Source organism: Poecilia mexicana, unplaced genomic scaffold (assembly GCF_051168715.1).
Source record: "Poecilia mexicana isolate PSO_F unplaced genomic scaffold, ASM5116871v1 scaffold_18, whole genome shotgun sequence".
In the NCBI taxonomy this organism is placed as follows: Eukaryota; Metazoa; Chordata; class Actinopteri; order Cyprinodontiformes; family Poeciliidae; genus Poecilia; species Poecilia mexicana.
The window spans coordinates 28623770-28648163 of record NW_028263387.1 but is presented as its reverse complement, the minus strand read 5'-3'; the positions used below and the strand labels follow the sequence as shown (position 1 = coordinate 28648163).

Below are 24394 nucleotides of genomic sequence, written 5' to 3'. Positions count from 1 at the left end.
ATAGAAATATTCAATAACTGGATGGAAGAAACATTTATAAAAGTTAATCAAAGAGTTAAATTTTTTCAACATTAACCTTCTAAATCCAAATAAACAGAATGACAGAATAATTTAATAACACCTTGTAGAGTCTAAAGCCACCAGGCTGCATTACATCACACTGTGCAACCTTAACTGGTTATATTTTTATATTCTTACAGATGTTCTAGTTTAACTTAAGTATAATAAATTATATAATTGATTTACCAGTGTTTACAGTCTATGACTGTAACTGCAAAAAAACTGATCAAAACATCAGATCAATTTACAGACGGATCAGAAGAGTCACTGAAGGCACTAAAAGCCGATTTGATGACAGATTAATACATATATAAATTAATGTAATGAGATTAATTCATAGAATAAAAGATGTGAAGTGAATCCTTGGCGTAAATTTAAACTGGAAGACTCTTCAGGCTCACCTGCATCATCCAATCACTGCGTCACATTCATCCGCCACCAGCCAATCATTATCAGACCTCGCCCCTCTCAGCCAATCACAGATCGGACTCCTGTTGATAAGAACCTTAATTCATGGCATTATCCGCCCCCTTCTCCACCTCTTCCCCCTTCAGGCCTCCACCACCAGGGGGCAACGTCTCAAATCAGCATCACTAAAGCGCAGCGTCTCCTGCTGGGAATGAGCATCCAAAGAACTTTAATTCGTTTAAGTCAATAAACTTTTTAATCACTTTTTTTCTCCGTCTGAGTCTCCAAATTGAGTTCAGCATATGAAGAAATTTAACATTATTATATAATAACAACAACTGCCCAGTTAAGGAAAATAAGATGAAAAGCAAGAAACGAGCAGTGGATTAAAAAATGCATGTAAAAAGAAAAACAATCTTTTTAAGGAATTTATAAAATACAGAACTTCTGAATACAAAAAAATATAAGAAATATAAAAATAAGTTAACTAATATTATAAAGGCATGTAAAAAGGAATATTATTAATTATTAGATAGTAATAAAAATAATACTAAAGTGACATGGCACATTTTAAATATTATCAGTAAAACCTCTAGATGTGCGGCAAAGCTAAAGATGTATGAGGGCCGCACTGGGATAACTCGGGGAATTCAAAACTGTCCGACGCCGCTTCAAATAACTCCAGGCCGCTTCCTTGTTGATGCAATCATCTATTTATTCCACTTTTATTGTCTGACTTCAGATCTTACAGATTTACACTGACTGACCAGACCAAACCATCCAATGGTGCCAACAGTAAACGGCATTAAACACGGTCAACAGAAATTATGACCACCCCGGCGCAGCCTCTTCCTCAAACCTAATGAGCCAGCAGCCAGTATGCATTCATACCTTTAGTCACAGCCACGCCCACCTCGACACACCCACCACCCAGGTGTCAAAGGCGTGCGCTCCCGTCACCTCAATCATTTATTTCATTCATATGGCTCTTACATTCCGGCCCCTAATTATTACAAAAATAATTATCTGAAATATTAACATGTAAGAGACAATCCTAAAACAAATAATCATAAATTGTTCAATATTTATCTATCTTTTAGAATAAGCAGTCAACTAGAGAAAAGGAAGTCACTGGTAATGAGAAAGCAGAGAAAAGGTTGTTAAAATATTCATGTTGTCTCCGCCTCCTGAAGCAGACACAACTTGGTAAAGGATCTTTCCAGGTAGTTCGTCTTTGTCTTGATGCGAACTGACCGGACCAGTCCTCATTTATCAGGAACAATGTTCACAACTCTACCCATTAACCATGAGTTGCGTGGAGCAGAGTCGTCCACAATGAGGACGACATCTCCTGGAAGAAAGTGATCTCTGGATCTTCTGGATCCTCCAGAGCAAAATGACTTATGTCCTCAGGATTTGCAGGCCATTTCCATTCAGGGTTATGAAGAAACTTTGGTCCAGACACCCAGGTATCAGCCTTCAAAAAAGACTTCACACTTGTTCCTCTGGATGCAAATCTGCTGGATTAAAACTTGAATCTCAGCAGGTCTGATTGTACACACCACTGTACACCCAACAGACGTTCCATTGGTAGATCATCATTATCCATATCCAGGTTCTCCAGGTGTCCTCTGCACACCTTCACAGTTTGGACATGATGTAGCTCCAAAAAGGTGTGCAACCATTCGGTACTCCACCAGATGCTGCTCATACTCTCCATTTGGCCACCAGAGGAATCGCACCAGATCAGAGTCAGATGGTGGTACTTGGATCTGATGAAACATGGCCTCAATGTCCGCCGTGATGACAACAGGTTCCTTTCTGAATCTAGTGATGACACCAACCAATGAACTGGTGAGGTTTGGACCTTGTAAGAGTTGAGTCTTTGAAGATTTTCCTCCAAATGTTGCACTGCAGTCAAACACGACTCTTATCTTCTTCTTATGAGGATGATATACTCCATGGTGTGGTATATACCAAACTTTACCATCACACCGTTCAAGATTTTCAACTGAGACTCTCTCTGTGTAGCCCTTGGAAATGATGTCATTCATGAAGTTAGTGTAGTCAGAATGGAATTGAGGGTTCTTGATAAACTTCCTTCTGAGATTCAACACCCGCTGTTCAGCCACTTTCTTATTGTTGGGCATTTTCAGATCTTTGTGTCTCAGAGGTAAAGCGATGCTGTAATGACCATCTTTCAACTTAACTGATTCTGTAACCAGCTCCATGAACTGATTGTCTTCTCTGGACCATCCAGGTTGTTCATCTTGAGAACATTCAGGAAAATCAACCTTCATTTGTTGTTGCCACAAGTCTTCAAGTCTTGACATAGAAATCCTGTTGACAGTAACAGTTGGTTGTAGCTCTCTTGTGTCGACATCACAGTCTCCTCTGAGAGGTCCATTCACTGCCATCCAAGGATCGTCTTAACTGCATAGGGGCCTCCATTTTGACTTCGGATAACATCCCATGGCTCCAGTGCTTTAGGCACATTGGTCCCAATGAGCAAATCAACTCCTGAATTGATTTCAACAATCTTCAAATTTTTCAGATGTGGCCATCTTTCAAGGTCTTCTTGGTGTGGAATGTTGCTGTAATGAACAGGCATGCTTCTCTGTGTGAATACGTCAGGTAATTCACAAAAGATGTCTTCATTTAGCCCAGCAATCTCCAAATCTGACACAATGTTGCTTCCAACCACCTTCTCTTGACCCATTGTCCGTAGAAGGATGCTTGTATGTCTCCCAGTGACATTTAATCTGTTCATCAGTTCTTCAGTACAGAATGATGCAGAGCTTCCAGGGTCTAAAAAAGCATACGTTACTATTGTCTTTTGGCTCTTTGTAGACTTCACTCTGACTGGTACAATAGAGAGAGTACAGCCATGGTCACCGGCCCCAGTTAGACCACTGGACTGAGCAGAGATGGAGGCACTTCCACTTGTTGTCTCCACTTCCTTCTTCTTATGGCTGGAGCATTTTCCCTTTCTTTGGAGAAGACATGAAGCATAGTGGGATGTCTTAAGCTACACACTTTACAGTGATGCCGCCTTTTACAGTCTTTGCTGATGTGCCCAGTGCATAAACAGCTAAAACCCCATTTTCTTTCAGAAATGTCATCTTCTCCCCATGTGTCCTCCTTTCCAGTAGAGGGCATGTGTCCAAGGAATGTCCAGCTCCACATAATAAACAACTCTTTATAACAGCTGTCTCTCTTCCTTTCTTTACTTCAGGATCAGCTTTAACTACTTCCTTTTATCTTTAATCGCTGCTGTGATTTATAGACTCCAACATCCTTCTTTGGTCTAGATGAAGAATCTTGGATATCACCAAAAAGTGGATCACTGGCCATCTTCACTTGCCTTTCTACAAACCGAACATTGTGACTGTACGCTGCTCTTCTTTTGAACTTCTCCTGTAAATCACACACATCATTTCTCCACCTGTCTCGCAGTTTAAAAGGCAGTTTTTTGATAATTGTTTGCATATTGGCAGGAACATCCAACTCATGCAGACAGCCATTGTTTTCCATCACATTGCAGCATTCCCTGAGCAGAAAGCTGAATGCTTGTAAAGCCTTTACATCTTCTGCCTGCAAAGCAGGCCAGGATAAAACTTTATTCATGTATGCAGCAATTATTTTCAATGAACAACCAAAATGTTCTTGAAGCAAAGATTTAGCTTTAGCATATCCAGAATCATTAGCCATATGAACACAGCTTCTCACTAGGTCACGAGGCTGACCTCTATGTACTGCTCCAGAAAGTATAGAGAGTCTTTGGCACTGTGAGCCTTTGTTTCAATGCTGTGTTCAAACGCTATGATGAATGTTTTAAACTGGAGTGGATCACCATCAAATATTGGTATGTCCCGTTTTGGCAGAAAAAATAAAGATTGTTGATTTACAAGCAAGCTTGTAATTTCATTCTGTCTTTCCAACACACTTAACAGCTGCTTATTTTCATCAGCTGACAATGAATGTTTATGATGGAATGATTGTGGCTGTGATTGATGAATCATTTGGTCTGTTGGAACTTCAACTTGTGTTATTTTTGTCTTCACCTGGTCAGTCAATGTATCTGGAATTTTAACCTTTGTGTCTTTAGGTCGTGCTCCCAAATGAGAATAAAACTGAAAGGTTGGAGCTTTATCATGGCATTCAGTTCCAGCTGCTGTAGGTACAAATGTCTCTGCATCAACATTCAATATTTGATATCTTTTATTTTCACGCTCAAAATATGAATTCATGCCATCAGACCTAATCTGTGCAGCACTGCTTACTTGAGAACAGACTGAGCCCTGGAACACTTTAACTTTAGCCATTGAAGCTGCAATTTCAATCTCCAAATCCAGTTCTTCTTTCCTTTTTCTTAGTTGTTCCTCCTGCTCCTCCAAAGCATGTTTTTGTTTCAACAACTTGTGTCGTGCCTTTAATGCCGCCATGTCTGCTTCTGCTTTAACACGAGCAGAAGATGTAGAAGACAAAGAGGACTTAGTTCTTGATGAACGACTTCCTCTAGACCTTCTGCTGTCAACATTACAAACACTGTCACTTGGCCTAACATCATCCTGAACATCAGCATTTTCATCACACTCTGAATGCTGAGAAACAAAAGGTGCATTGAGCTCTTTGTTCACACAGGATTCAGCATTGGACATTTGAGCCTGATTAAAATCAGCTTCTTCAACCATTTGAGCTTCATTATTAAGTTGCTCTGCATCTGCAAGCCATTTTTCAACTTCTTGTATAAATTCAGAATTATATTTACACAAGCTTGAAAACCAAGTGGTTTGTCTTTCTTGTTCTTCAGTAGGAAACAGAGGAATAACAGACTCAAACAACTGATTTGCATTTTCAAGCAATGATTTTAAATCATCACAATGCGACTGAACACTGCTAAGATTTCCTTCATTTTTCATAATCTCTTTAATAATGTTTATCTCTCCTTTAATCTTATGAACTTTTGCTTTGAGATCCTTTTGAAGCTTCTCAATTTTACTTTAACAGTTAATTTTGATCGTCGTTTTTCTTCTTTACCGCTTACAACGGAGCTCGATTTAGATCCAACTGACTCCATTTGCCGTTATTGTCCTTAACAATTCCTCTTCAGACAAAGCGAGTCAGTGTGTGTGTGTATGTTTCCATACCTCCATTCCAGCGGACTTGATTGAGCAGCATTGAAGGAATCTCATTCAATTAACTGATGACGCTGCGATGCGCTCCATGCGCCATTGCCGCTTCCAAACTGTTCCAAGCAGAAGCAAAGAATCCAGACTTGCCTTTCCAGTGAGCCGCTCATTCGATTGTCATTTCTGTTGACGGTAAATGTGCGGCAAAGCTAAAGATGTATGAGGGCCGCACTGGGATAACTCGGGGAATTGTAAACTGTCCGACGCCGCTTCGAATAACTCCAGGCCGCTTCCTTTGTTGATGCAATCATCTATTTATTCCACTTTTATTGTCTGACTTCAGATCTTACAGATTTACACTGACTGACCAGACCAAACCATCCAATGGTGTCACAATAAACAGCATTAAACACGGTCAACAGAAATTATGACCACCCCAGCGCACCCGCTTCCTCAGACATAATGAGCCAGCAGCCAGTATGGCTCCCATTCATACCTTCAGTGACAGCCACGCCCACCTCGTCACACCCACCACCCAGGTGTCAAAGGCTCCCATCACCTCAGTAATCATTCATTTCATTCATATGGCTCTTACAACCTCTAACAGTAACTGTTATCCACAGTATTTCATAGATAATGACCAGAATATTACCAATACGAAGAGTGTCGTAAATAAATTCAACAGTCATTGTGTGAATATCGGACCAGAAAAATACCTGCAATAAAAACAGCAACTCATCTAAATTATGTTGAGAATAATTCAAGTTCAGTGTCTCTGAACCCATTAAGAGAAAGAAATCACTGATATTATGAATAAATGTAAAAATCATCCAAGGACTGATGATCCACACAATAAAACAATTAAAATGGTTTTGAGGGAATCTCTAAACCTTTAACTTATTTTTTGTAATTTATCATTTCAAATGGGACAATTTCCCAACAAAATGAAAATAACAAAGATTCAACCAATAATCAATAATGACAGGCCTGTTTCTCTAAAATTCACGACTCAGCAATAATCAATATGGATTCAGAGCAAATCGGTCAACATCAACAGCTGGAACCGACTTAATAGAATAAATGACCAAAGCAGCAGATAGAGATAAATTAGCTGAAGGGGTTTTTATAGATCTAAAGAAGCTTTGACACAGTTAATCATGATATCTTAATTAGAAAATTAGAACGTTATGGGATACAGGGAGTAGATCTGAACTGGATGAGGATTTATTTAAAGAGCAGAAAACAGTTTGTGAAGATGAATCTGATTGGGGAACCTCAGGGTTGGTACTGGGACCAGTTTGATTTAATTTGGATATAAACGACATAAGAAAAGGGTCTAATGTATTAAAATTAGTCTCTGATGAAAACTTACAACTTCTTTCCATCGTCTCCTCAGAAATCAGGAAATTAAAGAAACGGGTTGACAACAATAAATTATCACTAAATGTGGATTAAAATCATGGTTTTTGGGTTAGGGTTACAAAAATACTAAAATTCAAGTTCAGATGGTGGATCTGTGGAAAGGGTTAAGTTAATTTATCTGTGTGATAATAGATGATAAAATCAGTTGGAAACCTCATATTCAACATTTACAGAATAAACTAAGTAGAAACATATCAATCCAGGCTGAAACTAAACATGTTCTGAATAATAAATCACTTCATATTCTATATAAATCTCTGATTTAACATATTTAACATTTTGTTCAGAGGTTTGAGGATTTAATTACTAAAGCTCTTTACATCCACTGAGTTTCCTACAGAAACTTTAGAAACAATAATTCATGTTATTATGGAAACAGAAACTTTATTATTAAAATCTAAAACTCTTAAATTTGAGGATGTTTTATGTTTTATGCTGCTGTTTGAAATAAATAGTTAAACATAAAATGAGCTGATCGATCGGCAGCAGGGGGTCAGAGTTCACTCTGTGGGGGGTAAAGCCACCAGGCCTGGTTCTGGTTCTGATGTCTCACTCTCTCTCTCTCTCTCTCTCTTTCTCTCTCTCTCTCTCTCTCCAGGCTCCGCCCCCCTCCACAGTGTCCCAGGTGTTGGACTGCAGGTATCAGCGTCGCCCCCTGTGGCCACCAGAGGAACTGCAGCTAGTTCACCTGTCTTTGTGTTGCAGATCAGAGGTCGTGACCTTCCAGGGCCGGGTCACAGAGAGGGTCAGTCTGATGGACAGGACGGGACGAGCTTCAGGTAAAAACGATTAAACTCGCCTGTCCAGGTGAAACAGGTAACCGTTGGTAACCAGGTGTGTGTCCAGGTGTTCGTCTGACGGTGTGTGACCAAAGTGGGCGGAGCCTCTGTGTGTACCTGGACCTAAGCCACACCCCCTACCCACCTGGTCTGTTGCCAGGTAACCAGGTGCTGCTGTCAGGGTTCCTGAGGAGGATCTCCAGGTAGACCACATGATCATCAGCTGACCTTTAACCTCTAGCCTGAACTTTGACCTCTAACCTGTCTCAGGTCAGGCAGTGTGTACTGCTCCCTCTCACCTGTCAGCTGCATCACAGTGACATCACTGGGAAACTGCAGCAGGTAAACCTGGACTCACCTGGACTCACCTGCTGCGTCTACCTGCTGCTGACCATCTGTTGCTCCTGGTTACAGGTTGGCCCCGCCCCCTGCTCCCAGCATGCATCTGGCCCACTGGGCCTCCAGCAGGACTGTGGAGGCCCAGGTCAAAGGTCACCTGGTCTGTGTCCTTCACCTGCAGCTGCAGTGGAGCTGCAGCCACCAGGGGGGTGAATATGAACAGGTAACACACACACACACACACACACACACAGGTAACACACACACAAGTGTTATTACTGCAGTGAATCAGAGGTTCTGAGGTTCTGCAGGTGTAACTGGACCTTAGAACAGTTTGATTCTTTTTGTCTTGTGACAATTTTGGACTAAATGGGAAAAAGTTTGGCCACTCCTGGGTCAGAGGTCAGAGGTTAGGGCTAAGGCTTAATGGGAGACTTTATTAAGGTTCAACAGCCCAGTGGGTTAATCCAGGTAAATTATATTATCTGGACTGGTATGAGGTTCTGTGGACCAGACAGACGGAGCTGGGAGGGAAAACAATGAGTTTATTAATCAGACAGAGAACTGAGGGAACCAGTGGAGAGATGGAGCTGGAACCAGACGAGCTAATCAGAGGAGAGTGGAAGCAGCTGGGAGAACAGGAAGAGGAAATAAACCGAAGCTAAACAATTAGCAGAAATAAACCTCAATCTACAGAAAATGATCTGAAACCCAAATAATGGAAACCAGCTGGACGAACACAAAGAATAAACTAGAATATCAGAATCTGAGAACGTTGGAGAAATGATCTGAACATATCTGGGGTTAGACCAAGCAGCTGCTGATCAACAAGAAGTTTGATTTGAAGAACAGTCTGAGTCTGATGCTCTTTGCTAACCAGGGTCAGTTGAGCTGAAGGGAGTTTTCTATAAATGTGATTCAGTGCTATAGAGATTAGCTGAATTTCAGGTAAAAAAAAATCAATAATTGTGTTATAGAAAAACCCAAAGTTGCTGGTGCCTGTCGCGGCGGCAACCCTTGAACGCGTTGGTGAACACCTTCGGTGAGGGATGCTGTCAAGCTGAAGAAGGAGTCCTATCGGGCCATTTTGGCCTGTGGGACTCCAGAAGCAGCTGATGGGTACCGGCAGGTGAAGCGGCATGCTGCTCAGGTGGTCGCTGAGGCAAAAACCCGGGCGTGGGAGGAGTTTGGAGAGGCCATGGAGAAAGACTTCCTACGGCTTCGAGGCGATTCTGGTCCACCATCCGGCGTCTCAGGAGGGGGAAGCAGTGCAGCACCAACACTGTTCATAGTGGGGATGGTGGTGCTGCTGACCTCAACTCGGGACGTTGTGGGCCGGTGGGCGGAAAACTTCTTAGACCTCCTCAATCCCACCAACATGCCTTCTGTTGAGGAAGCTGAGCCTGGGGACTTGGGGTCGGGCTCTCCAATCTCTGGGGACGAGGTCGCCGAGGTGGTTAGGAAGCTCCTCAGTGGCAGGGCCCCTGGGTGGCAGGGCCCCGATCAGGGTGGCAGGGCCCATGGGTGGCAGGGCCCATCGGTGGCAGGGCCCCTCGGTGGCAGGGCCCCTCGGTGGCAGGGCCCCGATCAGGGTGGCAGGGCCCCTGGGTGGCAGGGCCCCTGGGTGGCAGGGCCCCTCGGTGGCAGGGCCCCTGGGTGGCAGGGCCCCGGGGGTGAATGAGATTCAACCGGAGTTCCTTAAGGCTCTGGATGTTGTAGGGTTGTGTTGGCTCACACGACTCTGCGATATCGCATGGACATTGGGGGCAGTTCCCCTGGATTGGCAGACTGGGGTGGTGGTCCCCCTGTTTAAAAAGGGGGACCACCACCCCAGTGATGTACCCCTGAATAGACCCATAAAGAGAGAGGAGGGTCTGTCGGATAGTCGAACCTCGGATTCAGGAAGAGCAGTGTGGTTTTCGTCCTGGTCGTGGAACACTGGACCAGCTCTACACCCTCAGCAGGTCCTGGAGGGTTCTGGGAGTTCGCCCAACCAGTCTACATGTGTTTTGTTGCAGAAGGCATTTGACCGTGTCCCCAGGGGGGCTCTGTGGGGGGTTCTCCAGGAGTATGGGGTACCGGGCCCTTTGATACGGGCTGTCAGGTCCCTGTATGACCAGTGTCAGAGTCTGGTCCGCATTGCTGGCAGTAAGTCGGGCTCATTTCCGGTGAGAGTTGGACTCCGCCAAGGCTGCCCTTTGTCACCGATTCTGTTCGTTACTTTCATGGACATAATCTCTGACCAGCCGAGGTGTTGAGGGGATCCGTTTTGGTGGCCTTAGGATCACATCTCTGCTTTTTGCGGATGATGTGGTCCTGTTGGCTTCATCAGGTCGTGATCTGCAGCTCTCGCTGGAGCGGTTCGCAGCCGAGTGCGAAGCGGCCGGGATGAGGCTCAGTGCCTCCAAATCCGAGGCCATGGTCTTGAGCCGGAAATGGGTAGAGAGCCTTCTCCGGGTCAGGGGGGTCGCCCTGCCCCAAGTGGAGGAGTTTAAGTATCTGGGGATCTTGTTCACCAATGAGGGAAGAAGGGAGCAGGAGATCTACAGACGGATTGGTGCAGCGTCTGCTGTGAAGCGGTGCTGTACCGGTCCGTCATGGTGAACAGAGAGCTGAGTCAAAAAGCAAAGCTCTCGATTTACCGGTCGATCTACGTTCCCACCCTCATCTATGGTCATGAGCTTTGGGTCATGACCTAAAGAACGAGATCCCGGATACAAGCGGCTGAAATGGGTTTCCTCCTCAGGGTGGCTGGACTCTCCCTTAGAGAGAGAAGCTCGGTCATCCGGGAGGGACTCAGAGTAGAGCCGCTGCTCCTCCACATCGAGAGGAGCCAGTTGAGGCTCGGCCATCTGGTCAGGATGCCTCCTGGACGCCTCCCTGGTGAGGAGTTCACGTCCCACTGGGAGGAGGGGAGACCCAGGACACACTGGAGGGACGATGTGTCTTGGCTGGGAACGGCTTGGGGTTCCTGGAGGAGCTGGAAGAGGCTGGAGAGGGAAGACTGGGCCTCCTTACTTAGGCTGCTGCCCCTGCTACCCGACCCCGGATAAGAGGAAGAAACTGGATGGATGGATGGATGGATGGATGGATGGATGGATGCCCAAATGAACCAATCACTCACTGCTGTGCCATTGATCCATACTAAATGTGATCTGGAAGCTCCTCAGTCGTGCTAGTTATCGTTCTCTGGCCACTGATGATCTTCTCTGTTCAGATGTCTGTCTCCTTGGGATGATGGTGGCAGAGAAACTCCTGCTGACCTGGAATCAGACAGTAAACCAGTTCAGAGCTCTGGTTGGAGAAGTAGTTCGGGTTTCTAGCCAACTATCATCAAATAGTTTCATCAGTTTTTCCCTCAGGGTTCTAGTTTCTCTGTTTTGCCCTGATGACTGATTCTCCTCACAATCTAATGCTGATCTGGTGAATCTGCTGATGGTGGTCCTGCTCTCTGGATCCTGCCTGAGTTTGTTACCTGGTGTGAATCAGCTGGTTTTCACCTTAATCTACCAAGAGAGGTTCAGGTGATATTCTCAGGTAGACAGCAGGCAGAGGCCTCACCTCCGTCCAGGTGGAACTTAGTGGAGACTGTAGAGGAGAAGCTTCCTAATTTCAGAGGAGATTCAGTGGAAAAACATCCAGAGGCTTTAAGGAAGCTGAGATCCTCGAGTCGGTGAATCAGTCTTAAGATTTTTATCAACATTGTAAACATTTTCATTTATTTTCTGCTTCCCATCAATTTTCCTCCAAAAATTGGACCGGTCTGGAGAAAATCACCAAAATGATAAATGGTCCTGTCGGATCCATCCTCCCTCATCACTAGATGGTAAAATCTCCCTGCAGGATGATCTGGTTCCTCTGCTCTCAGTGTTTACCGACTCCATCTGACCAGAGGAGGAAAACCTGGTTTCCCCCAGAGCAGGACTCTGATCCATCTGAAGCAGGTTCTGTTCACGTTTAGAAACTCTAAATATTTTTAACATTTACCAGCTGATTTAACTTTTTATGATGAAGCCTTGGCATAAATCCAAACTGGAAGACTCTCTGTCATCATCATCCAATCGGTGCGACTCGTTCATCTCCATCGACCTATCGACACCGAGCCTCGTCACGGCCAATCACAGACCAAGCTCCTGCTGATGGATGATATTTTAAATAGAAACATTTCCATGTTTTCAGGATGTTTGTTGTTTCAGGTTTTTCTCTGTTTCATATTATTTGTTATTATTGAACCTTTTATAGAATAATAAATCTCATCATCATAGAGATGAAGCAGTTTTAAAAATGATTCCTGCTGCTTCAGCCTGAAACTTGAATGAATCTCAAAGCTTTTAAAGCTGCAGTCCTCCTGTTAGTGCTGCCCCCTGCTGGCTAACCTGAACAGCTGTTCACCTGCAGCTCTCAGCCTCCAGCTGTAGCAGCAGCGCCCCCTGCAGGCCTCCTCTGGTACTACCAGCAGAGTTTAACCAGAAGGCTAAACTCTTCCTCCTCTTCCTCTCCAGGTCTGCAGCTCTCCGTGTGGATCAGCCACCTTCCAGGCCACAGCGAGGTGAGAACAGAACCAGGTTCTGACCCAATCACTTGGGGCCTCATGCATAAAGTGGCGTGTGCACAAAAAAAGTGCGGTCCCGTATTTTACGCAAAAGTCGGCATGTATAAAAATTAACTTTGCATCAAAGTTTGTGTAAATATACTCACACTTTTTCACTGGTGTGAAAATGTGCAGCAGCCACAGAAACTTCATTTGTGAACAATATAAAATTAAAAAGCATCAAAACTCTGAAGGAAGGATTCAGAGGGAGGATTGATCAGAGATCATATTGATCTGATGGTTTATTGGTGTTTAGATTCATCCAGACTGATCATCCTGGATCTCTGAGCAGAACTTAAAGACAGAACCGAGTGGTACCGGTACCGGTCCAGCTGCAGCCATCCAGCCTTCCGCTTTGTGAACATAAAGCTTTATGGACATAAAGCATCTTGATTCTGTAAATGTACAACTTATATACATGATTCTACTAATAATAAACGTCCAGTTTATTCTGACTCTTTCTCTTTAAATCCCGGCTGACCTGCTGCTGTTACTCATACTGCTACAAACAAGGCCGTTACCATGATTACTGCCCCACGTGGCAGCAGACTTCCGGGTATTTATGCTAATTTACATTAATGTGTATTTATGGAGGCGACAGGCGGAGCAGCAGCTGCTGGTTCCTGTAAATCAGGATTTTTTTTTTACTTTTTATTTACATTTGTTTTATATCCACATGTAGCCACAATACAAATAAGGATTAATAAAGGAAAGGTGCGCAGCACCTGCGGTTTTATGCATCCGGGTTTTTTGTGCGCCTCACTTTTCTACATTTTTCCGTTCTCCAAGTTTTGGTGTGAAAACTGCGCAGTGTTTTATGTATGAGGCTCCTGGTTCTGGTTCTAATACCGACTGGAACTGGGTAGAACCCGGTACCATCTGACTTCTGGTCCTGACCCAAAGATTCTGGTTCTGGTTCCAGGTTGGTGTTTGACGACGGGACGGCAGAGGCTCATGTCTGGTTGTCGGGGCGACCGGTCCAGACTGTGCTGGGATTGGCTGATTCCCAGTGGGCGGGGCTCCAGAGAGCCGTCAGGGTCAGAGGTCACATCCACGTGTTTCCTGGGGGACGGAGCCTGGTCAGTACCTTTCTCTGATTGGCTCTCAGCCCAGAGGAAAATATAAGTGAAACGATGTCGGACAGAAACACTGAATCCACTCCAGGTTGTTGTTTCAGGTTTTCCTCTGTTTCATATTATTTATTATATGAAATAAATAATATTCTAGCCTGGCGGGGGCTCGAAAAGCCAACCAGGCTCTTCTAGCCACCACCAGGCTAAGCGTTGCCCGTTTTTGTTTTTAAGAAAATAATAATTTTAAAAGCCAGTTTGAAAGTGTCTGTTTCTCTGAGCATTTCACTAGCAAAGCAGATTTATTCCCAATGGATGAGTTTATAACAGATGAGTTTATAACAGATGAGTTTATAGTTGATGCATTTAAAGCCAGGAGAGCGACCAATCACAGCGCTGGATCCTCTGCTTGATCTCCTAGGTTTACCTCAGTGCGCCTCCTTTCACTCAAACTGGACCCAGTCTGACCTCTATGGATATTTACATCAACCTCCTGTGAGGAATTATGATTCTTTAGAGAACTCCACATCAGGGTAGGAGTTTAAAGCCACCATGTTGCTCTGGTTGCACAGCTCTACGTGAACCACAGGAATAACTTGTAGTCCTATCAGAGGAGCGGTGAGGATGATTTATATTTGTGAACCAACAGTTATATGGGTCGTTTCCATCTCAACTCGCTGCCCAGCGTCTGTTTCTGTCTGCCCTGTAAAGTTTATGTCTGTGATCCTGGTTGGTCGGAGCGTTAGCGGCTAACCAACCAGCGCTAACCTCATCATGCTGGTTTTATATAATTTTATTATTATTTTTCCAGTTACATGATGCATCAAATTGTATCAATGCTTTGTCCAGTTAGTCAGAGTTAATGTGTGGCTGTAACTGGTTCTATATTAGTCAAATCAAATCTAATTTTATTTTTATAGCACATTTCAGCAGGAAGGCATTTCAAAATGCTTTACATTATTAAACCCAAAAACACAGAGTCATACAACATTGAGTAAACAATCAAAAACATTAAATTTCCTGCCATGTCAAAGTTCTGCCCTTCAAATCCAACCTGCACCCTTTTTCTCCTTAGCGCTTGAACCTGGTTTGGGATTCAAATCCCAATTGTTGTTTGTGTTCCATAATCAACTCTAAACAGGTGGTTCAGATTGAACAGTTTAGATTTAATGGCTCTCAGTGTTTCAGCTGTTTTACAGTTTTCTGGAAGTTTGTTCCAAATCTGTGGTGCATAGAAACTGAATGCTGCTTCTCCTGGTTTGGTTCTGGTTCTGGATGCAGAGCAGAACCAGAACCAGAAGATCTGAGGGGTCTAGACGGTTGGTACAGCAATAACAGATCTTTAATGTATTGTGGTGCTAAACCGTTCAGTGATTTATAAACTAACAGTATTTTAAAGTCTATCCTCTGAGCTACAGGGAGCCAGTGTAGGGACTTTAAAACTGGTGTTATGTCTCCATCTTCCTGGTTTTAGTGAGAACAGCAGCAGCAGCTTCTGGATCAGCTGCAGCTGTTTGATTGATTTATTAGTCAGACCTTGAAGACGCTGCTGCAGGAATCAATGCAGCTAAAGATAAACGCATGGATGAGTTTCTCTAGATCTGCTGAGACATCAGTCCTCTAATCCTGGAGATGTTCGTCAGGTGATAGCTGTATATTAACACAAAATGTGATCTTTCATGTATTTGTCTGCTTATACTCGACTGTTCCTGTGTTCCTCTGTGTCTGCTATAAGGGGTTTGGTCCTCCAGGACTATTATAAATATTAAGTTATTAATTTCATCTTCCCTTTTGTTATTTGTTCCACTGGGGAGGCAAGTTTTGTAATCCATTATAATCCTTTCATTTATATTGTTCAAATGTTTGTTTCCTTCTGTAATTAATGATAAATGTTTGGATATTTTTATTTGAGTTGCTATTACACCTTTATAACATTTGATGCTAACACTGTTATTTAGATCAGGTTGGAGAACTGAAGCACATGCTAGGTGCTAATGCTAATATCTCCAGATTGACAGATTAAATAAACGGAGACCCTCCAAACCCAGACTTGGTGTCTGATCACCACATAACTCAGAAGCCCTCCAGTCACACACTGTTGGGCACAAATCAGAGAAACTCGTCCCATAAACTGACCAACCAGAACAGTTTCATTAAAAACTCTACAGACAGAAATGTTAGAGCTACTGAAGCCACATTAGCAGCATTGGGTTAAATCTCCCATTTGTTGTTCATCTCTGCTCAGTGCAGGTTTAACTCATCATGCAGGGCTGTTTGTTCACTTTTTGTGAACAAACAGCTTAAACTCAGATTAAAGTCACAGTAAGAGATTGTTGCTATGGTAACAAAACAAACTATGAATATTGTTCTTTGAAGTTTTACAAAGTAAACTTGCCAGATCCTTAAAATCGTTGTCGTCACAACATACTTGAGGACATGAGACAAGAATGAAGGTTCAACAAAATACTTTATTCTTAAACTCTCTTTGGTTCGGCTGCTTCTGATTTTCTGTGAAGAACAGAGTTAAATGCCCCCAGTCCTCCGTGTCCCAAAAAACAAAAACAAAACCCAAAAAGTATGAACAGAAAGTTGGACCTGGTGAGCCGATGAAACAGGATAAAAAAGCACAGCAGGGGGCCGACCCTATACCGGGCCGTTGAAGCCCTACTGGTACCGGACTAAAGCAAAAAGAACCTCATGCAAATTGTTATGGTCTGGCTCTTAAACCATAACAAATGAAAGGGAAGCAACTTAAAAGGGAATTTATTTAACAAAAATCATAACTGGTTGGGGAAGAAAAGGGAGAGCGTGGCAGGGAGACAGGAAGAATGAGCTGCTTAGTCAGAGAAGGTGGTGCATCTTAAGGTGGATCTGACCATCTGGAGACACTGGCCAGCTGCCTCCACTTCCAATCAGCACCAATTAAGAGTCCAAAACATGGATGTTAGAGACCCAGAGGAAAAGGCCTTGGGCCGTAACAACCCCCTCTTCAAGACAGGGTCCCCACTGGAACCCTGGGCAACCTGTGCATTAACATCTGGAAAAATAGAAAAACAAAATTAAGTGCACTAACAATATCTCAGACCAGCTGAAATGAAACAAAAACTTAGATCCTCTCCAATCCATAACTCAACGACAGGTACCTTGAAGTGACTATTAGACAGGTAAGGAGAGAAGAAAATAAATAAATTACTGACTTGGTGCTCTTGATAACATTATCCTTCCCCTTGATATGAGAAATATAAGGAAAAAGACTGCAGAAACAATGACCATCTCACAAGTCTCTGGTTTGGACAACGAAAAGAATTCAAGAAGGTCAAAGGTTGTGATCTGTGAAAACAGTTAGAGGCCCTGAACCCACATAGACCTCAAAATGCTGTAAAGACCAAATAAGAGCAAGGGTCTCTTTTTCAATGACTGAATAATTCAGCTGATGCTCGTTAAATTTCTTAGAAAAAAAACTCACAGGTCTTTCAATTGAAAAGTCATCCTGTTGCAAAAGGACTCCCCCTGCACCAACATGACTGGCATCAACCTGGAGCTGAAAAGGCTTAGTCATATCAGGAGCCAACAGGACAGGAGAATCGCATAGCCTCATCTTAACATCTTCAAAAGCCTGCTGACAGACAGAGGACCAAATGTATTTCACAAAAGGTCTGTCAGAGGTGCAACCACAGTTGAAAAGTTTCGGCAGAAAGCTCTATAATATCCCACTAAACCCAAGAATTTCATGAGTTCCTTTTTAGTCGCTGGTTCTGGATGTTTTTCAATCGCTTCAACCTTTGCAGTAACTGGACGCACTTTACCTTGACCCACTTGATGACCAAGATAAGTAACAGTCGCTCGAGCAAAGTCACATTTGGCCAAATTCACTGTCAAACGCGCATCCCGCAAACGGTCAAACAAAGCGGTGAGTCGTTCCATGTGAGAAGACCAACTATCAGAATAGACAACAACGTCATCCAAATACACAGAACAGCCTTCTAAACACCCAACAACTTTATTCATCAAGCGTTGAAAAGTTGCTGGCGCATTTCTCAAGCCAAAAGGCATAACATTGTATGAATATAAGCCACTTGGTGTAATAAAAGCAGAGATTTCTTGTGCCCTTTTAGTTAAAGGGACCTGCCAATAACCTTTTAACAGGTCTATCTTACTAATGAATTTAGCATTACCAATCTGGTCAATGCAATCATCCATACAAGGTAGAGGATATGAATCAGGTTTGGTTATGCTATTGACTTTTCTGAAATCGGAACAAAATCTATTGGTTCTGTCTGATTTTGGAACCAGCCAACAAGGTGAAGACCAGCTTGAACATGATGCTTGAGCGATGCCATTTTTTAACATGTAGTCAACCTCAGCATCCAGATGTTTACGTTTGTCTGGGTTAACCCTGTAAAACTGCTGCTTTATGGGTTGAACATCACCCACCTCAATATCATGTTCGATCAGGTGCGTGCAGGATGGGACGTCTGCAAATAAATCAGAGTGGGATTTTATCAACTGAATCAACTCAAAGCGTTGAGATTCCAACAAATAACTTAGTACAGTATCTATGCTGTCCAATACTTCAGAATTGTTGAGTCGACCAGTTAACATGGCTGAATCTGGAACAGACTGGTTTTGCTTAATGTGCAGCTGCTTCAAAACCTGTGCAAACATATGAGAGGAGAAATTAGATCCTTGGTCACTCTGAATGACTTTAGGTATCCCAAAAATACCAATAAACTGCATAAGAGCCCGCACCACAGACTTCACAGTAAGTGTGTGCAATGGATATGCTGCTGGATACCTGGTACTTTGGCACATAACAGTCAATAGGTACTTTGCACCTGAACGTGAAGGAGGAAGAGGACCCACACAACCAATGATTAGGTGATCAAACCGTTTACCAATAGTTGGAATAGGATGCAGTTTTGCCCAGTTCATGATTTGATTGGGTTTGCCAGTCAGCTGACAGGTTTAATATAAGCAGCAACATATTTTTTCAGCTGCGGCCAAAAAGAAGTTTCTCAATATGCAGTCGTAGGTTTTCCTAACTCCCAGGTGTCCAGATTCATCATGAGACGCCTGCAAAACCAAGTCAGATCATTTCAAAGGCACCACAACCTGATAAACTGGCTCCCCAACAGCATCGTCACCACATGGCATCCACTTCCTCAACACCTTGTTCTCAACAAAGTATCCATGAGCCCGGCTCTGCATCTCCTCAGCAGGTAATGCAGACTGAAACAAAAGCTGCATGTGGGGTCAGATCTTTGCTCCTGACCCAGGTCATTCTGTGACATTAGGAACATTAGACAAGAAGAGGACACCACTGCTGATCAGAGGTACTGAAACCAAACTGGAGACCCTGGTTGATCAGGCCAGACTTTCCCTCCAGCCATATTGTTCCCCAGTATAACTGTAACACCAACCACAGTGCAGGTCTCACACATCCTTACTTCTCCTTCAAACGACTCTGAATGGAGCAGGAGTTTATGTGCTGTAACACCAACCACAGACATGCCCAAACCCAACACAGGTACAGACAATCCAGCGTCAGACTCATCTGGAAAAGGTAAAACCAGGATGAACGAATCTTATGCACCAGTATCTCTTAAGATGGTAACTGGCACCTTGACGTCACTCCCAACCAAAGAAACTTGTCCTTCCATCAGAAATGTTTTATAAGAACTCAAGTCAGGTTTTTCTCCAAACGCCACTTCAGTCAGTTTGTTTGAAACATTTACAGAAACTGATGCAGCAAACGCTGCTGGTTTAACCTGAGATCCACTTTTACTTCTGGATTTCAGCAAAGCACAGTCTTTCTTCCAACGACCTTTTCTGTGACAATAATTAAAAGTTTTTATCCATATCATGTCACTGCGGTCTGAAAACAGAACCTCCAGAATGTGTTGAATGCCAGTTTGGAGCTCTCCTCCCATCTGCCTGCTCTCCACCAGTATCTTTATGTGTCAAGACAAAATCATCAGCCAACACTGCAGCTTCTGTTTTAACCTTCTGTTCATTAATGTACTCTGCAATATTATGAGAAACAGAGTTTTTAAATTGTTCCAAAACCATTAAATTACAGAGGTCACCAAGTGTTTTAACCTCAGAGGAAGTGCACCATCCACTGAAATGAATCTAAAAATCTCTTCTAAACTCCACATAAGTTTTGTCATCTTTTTTCCAGTTTCTAAACTTTTGTCTGTATGCTTCAGGGACTAATTCATATGCTTTCAATATTGCAGCTTTAACCTTAGCATAATCTTGGCCATCATTCAAGCTTAACATAGAGAAAGCTTCCTGAGCACGACCAACCAAAACGCACTGAAGCAAAACTATGCTGTCTGAACCAGACTAATCTCTTGTGTCTGCAACCATTTCAAACAAAGTAAAAAAACTGTCAACATCCTTTTCACTGAACTTGGGCACCAAACACAAGTCATTTAATATATCAGAGGGTTTTTGCATTTTGAGTCCCCAACACAAGATTCCAGATAATTTCCCATCTTTCACCAGATTTAATTTCTCACTTTCTAAATTTATTCTTGCTAATTCAGTTTCTCATCTTTTCCAAAGCAAGAGCCTTATCCAGATCTGCCTGCTGTCGTAACCTCTCTAAAGCCGCCAACTCCTTTTCCTTCTCCAGTTGCATTCTCAACCTTAACATCTTTTTGTTCTTCAAAATCCAAAAGGTCAGGCTTTACCACCTGAGCACCCAAATCTTCAGGTCTGGAAGGTGAAGACAAAACACCCAATTAAATTCTCCCTTAAAATTGCTTTGACATTGTCTTTCAACCTTTTGTCACCAACACTAATTTTATAGTGTTCAGCAATTTTTACTAATTGTTCTCTAGAACATTGCTCCAGAAATCCTGCTGGACATTTATTAAAGTCTTCCACAGACATGATTCAAAGTCTTAATCTGTGCAACAAAACAACCAACCTGAACCTGACTGCTATCAGAAACTAGCCAGCTCAACCCTAGTCTTCAGAGATCAGGGTCTGCAGGGACTTACGCACTAAATACCAGTAGAGTGGAACCGGCAAACCCCCCCAACTCTGTGGCTGTGCCCCCGAGACACCTGCTCCAATCGGATGATCTCACACTCCTGTGTCTGAGCACATGAATCCCAAAGGGGAGACAAGCTGAGGCCTACAGGGGAATCAGTTCAGATCAGACATAATGAATTGCACAAATCAGACAACAATCAAGACTTACCAGTGAGCTCATCAGATGAGATGAAAGCAAACAACTAACCCCAAACCAGAGAAAAAAGAAACAAAAAAGCATTTCCCCAAAACTAAACTCAAGACTCCCACACTAACTTCCCAGTTAAATTAACAAACAATGTTTACTAATTAACTAACTCAACAAAACTAACATAAATTTGAACGAGCCCCCAATTTGTTATGGTCCGGCTCTTAAACCATAACAAATGAAAGGGAAGCAACGCTAGAGATAACTTGAAAGGGAATTTATTTAACAAAAATCATAACTGGTTGGGAAAGAAAGGGAGACAGAAACAATGAGCTGCTTAGTCAGAGAAGGTGGTGCATCTTAAGGTGGATCTGACGTCATCTGGAGACACTGGCCAGCTGCCTCCACTTCCAATCAACACCAATCAAGGAGCCCAAAACATGGATGTTAGAGACCCAGAGGAAAAGGCTGCCCTGTTTTATACCAACTAGACAATACATAAAATCTATAAATAAATAAATAAAAGATAAATAAATGTACAGCGTAAGATGTTATCATTTTACATTTTAAACTCACCAATAAAAGACAACTTCAAATCATCACTCAGTTCGTTCCAGTTTCACACCAAAACACATCCAGACTTTTTCTGGCTGCACATTCAGAGATAAACATCACAAATGATTTTTATTCTCTGGTTAAATAATTTCTGAACACCAAAGGAAGACTTTTGTTCCAGTATTTTCATATAAACAATATGTTTAAATTTTAGTGTTACTTTTAATACAGAGTTTATCAGTTGGTTCTCGGTATCCCACCTTATTAAACTCTTCATATCTCACTTTCAGCCACTATGAACCGATAACAGGCAGCAGAAAACAACCTGCTGAGATCAGGATCAGGGGTCAGCTGGGAAACCACTCAGTGGTTGGAGAGTAAATCAGATACAGTGTCACCAGGAACAGAAACCACTCTGGTTTTCCTGGGATTGCAAACATGACTGACTTCATTTACTGTCTCATCTCCAACAATAAGCTCTCTTTGCATACCTTTGGTTTTCCTGGTGGTCATTTTGTCCTTCGGAGCTTTGGGGGGTGGATCTGCTGGTTTAGCCTCATTGTTGATGTTTGAAGGTGGGTTTCACTCAGAGCCACGCTGTTTCATCCAGGTGAGGTCTTTTTTAATTCACCTCTGAACTGGTTTCATTTGTTGCTCAGTTTGTTCAGCTAAACTCTCATCCTGTTCCCCTCAGGTGTTCCTCAGGGCTCTGTGCTGTTACTCTTCATTATTTAACCTTCTTGGTTAGATCATCTCTCAGCCAAACCTGATTGTCTGATTCTCTTCCATCTCTCACTGATCGTCTAATGAAACACTTTAACCTTCTTAAATTAGAATAAAGCTGAACGTCTCTTAATTGGTACTAAATCAACACTAACCCTAATAACTCCTCCATCTTCCCTCCCATCAGGCCCCCAGTCTGGGTGTCTCTCTCTCCTTTGGCTCCATGTCAGTAATAAACTCTGTCGGCCTCGATGTCGTTCGGTCAGCTCAGATGTTCCTCCTCTGTTCTGGTTTCTTCTCGTTCAGATTCTCTTGGTTCTGCCACAGAAACTCCATAAATTACAGTTGGTTAAAAACCAGCTGCTCGTATCGTCACTCCTGATCCATCACAGCTCCACTGGTTCCCATCAACTATAAAATCCTCAAAGTGTCCATAACCTTCCCCTCCAAACCTCCTGGAGGGGAAGATCCAATAGATCTGTCCTTCACATCACTACAGCTGAACCCTCAGACCCTGTCCTGTCCATCTCTCTGTCTCGTTTCTATGGAGACACTAAACTCACCTGATCTCTGAAGCATCGACTCTCTGACTCAAACCAGCCGTTTCCAGCAGCCATTGCATCGTCTTTTTAAATCCTATTTTCTACTCAGTTTTACTATGTTTGTTTGTTTTTATGTCAAGGTGACCTTGAGTCTCCAGAAAGGCCTACAGATAAAATGTTTTATTATTATTATTATTATTATTATTATTATTATTATTAATAATATTATTGGGTTGATTTTATATTGGTTCATGTCAACATAAAGAGTTTAAACATGATAAAACGCTCTGACCCAGAGGAGGAGAGACGTTGATCAGACGTTGATCAGACGTTGAACAGACGTCGGCGTTTCAATCAGAATTTGGCCGCATATCAATATTTGTTCAATGAATCTTTTCAAATCAGTTTATTGGGTTTGATAAAATCTTACTGTGATGTTACTTTCTAATATTTCTGTCTATAACTGATTGATTGATGTTTGATCCATTGATCCTCTGTTACCTGTCAGGTGAGTCTCTGTCCTCTGTGTCTCTTCCAGAGGACAGACGGAGACACTGAGGACGTCCTGCTGCACTTCCTGCTGTCCCTCTGTAGCAGTGATGTCATCGGGCAGCAGGTGCTACTCACCTGTAGGAAGCGGACCAATCAGAGCCCAGCAGGTAGGAATGGTCAGCAGAACCTGCTGGACCCAGTCCAGAGGACTGACCGGTTCTGACCCGGTTCTGTCTCCATCAGAGGTGAGACGCTTCAGCCGAGGAGACAGAGACTTCCTGACCAGGAGGCTCCGCCCCCTGCAGCTCACCTGCTCTCACCTGGAGCTGCAGGGAGACTCATGATGAACCCGAGTCTCTGATTGGTTCACTGACCTGCTGCTCACCTGGAGTCAGAATGAAGACCAAGCTTCCTGTTCACCTGCTGAACCCGTTCACCTGCTGAACCTGTTCACCTGTTGAACCTGTTGACCTGCTGAACCTGTTCACCTGCTGAACCTGTTCACCTGGATGTTTAACTGGGTCACTAAATGTTCTCAGTCTGACAGGAACACCTGGACCAGTGGCTGAGTGTCATCAGAGCACTGATCAGAAGTCTGTCAGGCTGCAGGACTTGGACTAGGCCATATGAGGCGACATGTTGGAGTTTCTCTCTAGTATTAATTTATTATTAAAACATAATTTCCTCTGAATTGTTGTTTTTTTAAACAGTTATTTGTAGTGAAGCTTCACAGTTGGATCAATACTGATTAGTTCTTAGTCGTCATGGTGTGTAACCATAGCAACAAGATGTTATCACGGCTGATTAACATGTGGACAGGTCCATAAGGCTGCAGAACAGAACCAGGAGGGAACAGAACCTCCATGATGAAACTGCTGATCAAACCGTCATGAAGATCCAGGTGAGTCAGTCCGTCTGTCTCACCTGGATCCATTGGTTTTGACTCAGAACCATCAGAACCCTTTAAAGAAACTGGGTCGGGTATCTGAGAACAGAACCAGGTCATCAGTTCAGCCAGCAGGGGGCAGCACCAGAACCTGGTTCTGTCTGAACTCTGGTTCTTCTTCAGAGGATCCAAACTGGACCTCA

General features: G+C 43.2%; 1 protein-coding gene across 9 annotated transcripts in view; it reads left to right on the top strand.

Annotated features, from left to right (window-relative positions):
* The window catches only part of ctc1 (CTS telomere maintenance complex component 1), a 67104-nt gene extending 43108 nt beyond the window's left edge, over positions 1-23996 (top strand). For 5 of the 9 annotated variants that reach the window (XM_088015562.1, XM_088015559.1, XM_088015558.1 and 2 more), the window contains 8 exons: positions 7621-7801; positions 7869-8004; positions 8072-8143; positions 8216-8363; positions 12643-12689; positions 13654-13810; positions 23352-23472; positions 23549-23996. In XM_088015562.1, coding sequence (XP_087871688.1) covers positions 7621-7801; positions 7869-8004; positions 8072-8143; positions 8216-8363; positions 12643-12689; positions 13654-13810; positions 23352-23472; positions 23549-23649 — 963 coding nt within the window. In that variant the 3' untranslated portion in view covers positions 23650-23996. The remainder of the gene's footprint in view (positions 1-7620; positions 7802-7868; positions 8005-8071; positions 8144-8215; positions 8364-12642; positions 12690-13653; positions 13811-23351; positions 23473-23548) is intronic. The other 4 variants (XM_088015561.1, XM_088015563.1, XM_088015560.1 and 1 more) reach the window with 2 other exon arrangements.
* The last annotated feature ends 398 nt before the right edge of the window (positions 23997-24394 follow it).